Raw genomic sequence first — 6,270 nt, 5'->3', positions numbered from 1 at the left:
TACATTACAGTACAGCACAGCCATGCAGCTCCCAGGCTGCTCCTGCCCTCCCAGTACAAGAACAATGTGGGCAGTTGTAGTTATCTCACCAAACCCCACTCGGCTCAATGCATTTGGCCACCGAAGGTGTTCAAAAATGCACACATGGCATTTTTCACTTGCAGCGTTCGCAATGAAGAGCTTTCCAGCATCATCTTTCAACGCCGTTCAAACTGATGTTTAGCTGGTACAGAGCACTCACCCCTCACCTCCCACCTACAGGAGCTTGTGCAACTGTGCTCTTAATGAGTTCTCATCACTGCACTGATATAGGACATGGATTTACTATTTGTCATCACAGATAGGATATAGCATCGCTCAGACATCCTTGTGCCCACAGCCAGGTTAGATTGCATCCTTGTGCCAGCTTGCTGCTCACTCTCAGGTTGTGCATCATCCAACATGGGCACAGACACTGCATGGCCTTGACACATGGGCACAGGCTGCCCAGGGAAGTTCTGGAGTCTCTGTCCCTGGAAGTGTTACAGAAACATGTGGGCACTGAGCGACATGGTCAGTGGCCGTGGTGGGGATGGGCAGTTGGACCAGGTGGTCTTAGTGATTTTTCCAGATTCTGCTACAGTTCATTTGATGACACACTACCTGAAGTGACCCAAGCTGCGGAGCTTACCACGCCTTCCAGCATCACGTACCACTTCTCAGCACCAACAACGTGCATCGTTTGTGGGATGCTGAGACAAAATACAGCTAGGACGTAATTAGAGTTCTCCTTTTCTCAAAACTGTTTTGAATGGAAGTGAGTGAGTTGGGAGCCCAGGCTGCAGTCGTGGCTCTGCCCTGCACAGTGCAGCACACAGCAAGTGCACCAGGCACACGACAGCCCTCTGCTGCATACAGATATGGAGGGAGAAGTAACAGCAGATACCATCCCTTACCATGCATACAGGGTGCTTTCCTTTCCAGCAAGGCTGAGCCGCACTGGCTCTATCCGACACGACTGCCTCCGTGCCGCGAAGATACTGCTAAAGCAGTACAGCCCTGGGAGGTACTCAGGCTATAATTAAACTAAATTAAAACAGAACGCTTTTGATCTAACCCGGGCACCCCCATGAGGACTAGCAGCAGCAGTATAACGCAAGGTACGCACTGAGCCATGCCTGCTATTGCAGCACACGGGCTCCGGCTGCGCCCTCGAGGCGGCGCCACCAGCGGAGCGCGGGCGGCCCCGACGGTGCAGGCGGCGCGCCCCATCCGCTCCAGCCAATGGCGGCGCCCGACGGGGAGGGCGGCCCAATCGGGAGCACGGTCGCCGGGCGGCGCCACGCCCCTGCCCAGCGGCCGCAGCCGTCGGGCGGGCGGAGCGGGTGCTATGGCGCCGCCTGCCGGGCCGGGTCTGGCCGCGCCGGGCGGCTCCTCCCCTCTCCGCGCTATGTCACGCGGCGGCGCGGGGCTGGCGTTTAGGACTCCGTAGCGCGGGGCGAGGCGAGCGCAGCGTAGCACAGCGCAGCTCAGCAAAGCGCAGCACACCCAGCCGGGCTCTCGTTGCCCGCACCGTTCCGGAAGCCGCTCGCCCTCCCGCCCCCGGGAAGCACCCGCTCTGCCGGTGCTGGCTTCGCGGCGGCCGCGCCGCGCCTGCCGGCCCGCGGTTGCTCCGCATCGCTCGCCCGTCGCCACCGTCTCCGCGCCCCGCCGTTCCCCGGCCGGCGGCCCCGGGCCGCGCGCCGCCCCCCGGCCGGCGGTGCCGCGCGGCGCCGCTCGGATGCCGCCGCAGCAGGAGGGCGAGGCGGGCTACATCAGCAAGCCGGTGCCGGGCGGCTGCGAGGTGCCGCCGGTGCCCCCGCGCAGAGTGCGCAGCGGGCGGGCGGCGGCGGCACTGGGGGCGGCGCTGGGCGGCCGCTGCCGGGCGGCGGGGAGCGGGGCCGGGGCCGCAGCGGGGAACGGGGCGGGTGCAGGAGCCGAGCCCCGGCGCAGCATCAAGTGTGTGCTGGTGGGGGACGGCGCCGTGGGGAAAACCAGTCTGGTGGTGAGCTACACCACCAACGGGTACCCCACCGAGTACATCCCCACTGCCTTCGACAACTTCTCCGGTAAGCGGGGACCGGGGGTCGGCAGCGAGCAGGGGGCGGGGGGGTGGAGGGGGTCGCTCCCGGTGTGCCCGCGGCCGGCGCGCTCCAGCGGAGCGGCTTGCGCCGGGAGCTGGCAGGGCTAAAATTTCATCTCGAGTGGTGGCTGCGGAGGGTGAGGCTCTGCTCCGCGTGCCTTCGGCCCGGCGGGGGCTCTCTGTGCTTGGGAACGCGTAAGAGGATGGTCGAGTGACGCCCCTACAGCAGGGGAGGGCACAGCGCGGGGGTCTGTGCCGTGCTGCTCGCGGGGAAACGAAGCGGAGAGTCTCCAGGCTGCGTGCCGAATTGCTGGTTCTAGACCCAGCTCCAGCCCTGCTAAGCTGCATCCAGCCTAAGCAAAGAGAAGGGCTGTAAGGACAGGGGACCGTATCTCTTCTTTCCTTCTTAACTTTTTTTTTTTTTTTTTTTTTTTTTAATTTTTATTTTTTCCTAATGGAAAATGTGCAAAGTTGAACTCACCACGCTTTTTTTCCCCTCCTTTCCCCACTAGCCGTGGTGTCTGTGGATGGCAAGCCGGTGCGACTGCAGCTCTGTGACACGGCTGGGCAGGTCAGTGAAGCCGCCAACCCGAGTGACAAGCAGGGGGGGAGGAGGTCCCAGGAGGAGAGGTCACGCAAAGCAGTCCCTGTGGTGACCCCGGAATCTGGAGGGCCACCTGGTATCTGCTGAGAGCAGTTGTCACTGGCTTCAATTTTTAGTTAAATAACCACGGAAATGAGAATTACTGTGTTTGAGACACAGGCATGTAAAACATTTGTAGCTGTAGGTATAGAGAGGTGGAAACTGTGCTATTAAAGGGACTTGAGGGAGAAAAAAATACCATTTGGTGGCATCTGTGGAGACTTCACACTTTCAATTCCCAGCCACTAAGAAGTGCTGCCTCTGCCAAGCTGACAAACTCCTGCTACTTCCAGCTCCTCGTTTGCCTGACCAGAGCACCCATCTCTTGTGTTTTCTGCATGTTCTTGGCTTGTGTGTGTCATAAACACATGCAGTACTGTTTGAGCCCAGGTCGCTTGAGGTTTTTTGCTGCTTAACTTGTTTTTGAAAGGGATTGGAGCTGGATTCATTAACTGCTTTTATGGATCCAGGTCTGTGGCTTCCCCATAGCCACACGGATAAATCTCAGCGGCCTTAGCACACAAACCTAGTTAGGTGCTCTGCAAGCAGGTGCCCCACTTAAGAAAGGACTTTGGAGGGCTACTCAGCCTTGGCAGCAGTATAGGTCTTCCATCTGCCCTACAAACCCAACCTGAAAGCCTGCAAGCAGGTTATTACCTGCCTTCTGCAGGTAATAGCATCAGGTGTCCCCTGGTCTTGTGCCAGGGTGGAACTCTGTGTGTGCTCATAGGCAGAGCATGCAGATGACCCCACCTGTGTGGTGACAGCCTGTGGATGTAGTGCCCAGGCCAGGTGGTGCCAGTCAGTCTGCTCACCTGCACTGCTGCAGAGTGAGTGGTTCAGGTGTTTGGCTGTCCAAGTGCCCTGGAACAGGGGGAGTTGCTTCATTACAGATGGAGAGGTTGTCTACAGCATTAGTCATCCTGAATAAAATACGCCTGGCTGGGTGAGATTGTTGCTGGAATCTGCAGCTGAAAGAGCACTCCAGTCAGGGTGAAATTCCAGCTATTTCAGTGTCAGCAGCCTGAAGAGGTGCAGAGCCCTGCAGTTTGTGTACCTGCCATTGAATCCACAGGAGTGCACTTGGAACATGAAGGGCGCCGTCCCATCTGAGCAGAGACCCTTAAGATCTAGGTTTGACTTTCAAGCCCATTGAATCAAGTGCTGCTGAGGTTTCTCACGTTTTAAGAAGAGGCAGTTAGGCAGCGAGATTCCTTGTTGCAAATGGCCCTGTCCTTCAGTGCTGCAGCTCAGTGAGCACGGGACTCCTCCAGTCAAATGGTGAGAGCCTGCTCTCCTGTGAGCCTTAATCTGGGAATCAGCAGAGCTAATGAAGCTTGCTTTCTTGACTCGTGTTTTATAAATTGCTGTCTCTCTTGGAGTTGCTGCTGGAAGAAATTCATTCAAGTGGAACGAGACTTCTGAGGCTTCCAGTGGGCTTTAAGCTGCATATCCTTTGCCCTCACAGGCTTTAAATCAAAATTTCCCATCTTGAAAATTAACACACGACTTGCAATTCAGCAGCAAAATGCTGGTGTTGGAGAGATGTCTTCAGCCGCATTTATTCTCTGCACTTTAAATTCAGAGCTTTTGAGAACATGTCCATTTTAATTAAAATGTCACTTCATAGAGGCAAATCCTACCTGCTCAGGCTGCTGGTGTTACCCTGCTTTCATCCTGCTGTCAGCATAAAGGGCTGTGTGCAGTTAGTTAACCCTTGCTTCTTGCTTCGTTCTTTGCTCCTTTATTACCTTCAGGTGCTCGGCTTTCTTTCCGCTACCTCCTGAAGCAGCAGAAGGGCTTTGCTTTGTTGGAGTTTCCTCTTAACAAAAAGAGGAAAGGAGGAGGGAGAAAAAAAAGATAGCACCAGGGAGGCCTCTCTGCAGTTTGTTTGATGTGGCATGGGTGGGAGGGAAAGGTAAAGCTCTTATTCCATGCCATTGGCATGTTAAGCCCGTGCATTGTGATTCGCTGTTGCTGCCATTGGATTTAAATCCCCGGTTACAAAGGCAGGGAAATTATTGCCTCTCCTGTAGGATGTTGTTAAGTAGCACTGATTTCAAAATGTTTCCGGCCAGAGTGTGCTTGCTGCCACTTGTCTGCTGTGCTCTCGCCTGTGTCTGCAGGCAGGACGGTACCTTTGAGGCCCGCGTACCTTTTCCCTCCCATATCTTTCTTTTTAGCTTCATTGCTCTCTGTGGCTTTGCTGGTCCTTTTTTGGGCAGATATAGGGCAGAGGGCTGATGTGCAAGTAGCAAAGGAAATACGTAAGCATTTGAAGCTGCAGCGTTAGAAAAGCTCAGCTGGGTGGGGGCTCGTGGCCGGGCATGGTCAGGCCTTGGGTCTGCACATGGGCCCATGCTGCCCCACCTCGTCCCAGTTTCTGGTGCTGTGGTATCCCAGGAGGACAGGGGTTGAAGCTGGGGGTGTTTTGCGGCCTACGCAGCGCTGTTTGTCATGTGCTAACACAGTGTCGTTCTGTCCAGGATGAGTTCGACAAGCTGAGGCCTCTGTGCTACACCAACACAGACATCTTCCTGCTGTGCTTCAGTGTTGTCAGCCCCTCGTCCTTCCAGAACGTCAGCGAGAAGTGGGTCCCTGAAATCCGATGCCACTGCCCCAAGGCGCCCATCATCCTGGTGGGGACGCAGTCGGACCTCCGGGAGGATGTCAAGGTGCTCATCGAGCTGGACAAGTGCAAGGAGAAGCCGGTCCCAGAGGAGGCCGCAAAGCTCTGTGCCGAGGAAATTAAAGCCGCGTCCTACATCGAGTGCTCAGCTTTGACTCAGAAAAACCTCAAGGAGGTCTTTGATGCAGCCATCGTGGCTGGAATTCAGTACTCAGATACCCAGCAGCAGCCAAAGAAATCCAAGTGTAGGACTCCAGACAAGATGAAAAACCTCTCTAAATCCTGGTGGAAAAAATACTGCTGTTTTGTATAGGAGTTGTGAGGACCCGAGTGCTGCTCTGAGGAAATCAAATAGAAGCTATATTAGCTGAAATCTCATTCTGTGTTGTCTGGAGTGTATAGCTTAGGTCTGTATGTATGTGTATATGTTGCTACTTGGTATCTCCGTTGCCCTCAAGAGGGTGGCAGAAGGATTTGTAGTTAAAATCATGGCTATAAATCAAGTTTGGCGTTGAGTTTCGTGACTAATATCTTTCATTGCGGAAGAAGTGCACCATGTATCTGTGAAGTTATAAGGATTTGTCCAAAGGATTTGACTTCTTGTCTTACCATGTGTACCGGATCGGGAGGAACAGATGGGAGCCTTTTGCTGCAAGGGCTGCACAGGAGGACTGTGGAAATGTAGAGCTGTGTACACGGACGGTTCAAGGGAAAATAACACTGTGCCTCCTAATGGACCTTTCTAGCTTTAAAAAACCCACTCCTGCTCTTTTCTCCATGTCTTCCCAAACCAACAGTCTTAGGGATCGCTTTAAAAAGGGTATGCAAGAGGTGTAACCTATACGCAAATGCTGCGGTTGGAAAGGTCACGTGTATAACTTCAGCATGCTGTGAGGG

The 6,270-nt window shown here is 54.9% G+C and overlaps 1 protein-coding gene across 1 annotated transcript; it reads left to right on the top strand.

The window, feature by feature from the left end:
- Positions 1–1,759: 1,759 nt before the first annotated feature.
- On the top strand, positions 1,760–5,876 carry RHOU (ras homolog family member U). Its single transcript, XM_052684566.1, has 3 exons — positions 1,760–2,087; positions 2,614–2,672; positions 5,231–5,876. Exons 1-3 carry the CDS (start codon positions 1,760–1,762, stop codon positions 5,684–5,686), a joined length of 843 nt encoding a protein of 280 aa, XP_052540526.1. The 3' UTR covers positions 5,687–5,876.
- Positions 5,877–6,270: the final 394 nt, after the last annotated feature.

Source organism: Tympanuchus pallidicinctus, unplaced genomic scaffold, assembly GCF_026119805.1.
Source record: "Tympanuchus pallidicinctus isolate F22 unplaced genomic scaffold, pur_lepc_1.0 scaffold1, whole genome shotgun sequence".
NCBI lineage: Eukaryota > Metazoa > Chordata > Aves > Galliformes > Phasianidae > Tympanuchus > Tympanuchus pallidicinctus.
Note: the sequence above shows the minus strand (reverse complement) of the source record. Positions and strands in the feature narration are given on the sequence as shown.

Coding starts and splice junctions, on each gene's coding strand:
- RHOU (XM_052684566.1), top strand. CDS start 1,760: ATGCCGCCGCAGCAGGAGGGCGAGGCGGGCTACATCAGCAAGCCGGTG. Junction 2,088..2,613: donor TGCCTTCGACAACTTCTCCG/GTAAGCGGGGAC, acceptor TTTCCCCACTAG/CCGTGGTGTCTGTGGATGGC. Junction 2,673..5,230: donor TCTGTGACACGGCTGGGCAG/GTCAGTGAAGCC, acceptor CGTTCTGTCCAG/GATGAGTTCGACAAGCTGAG.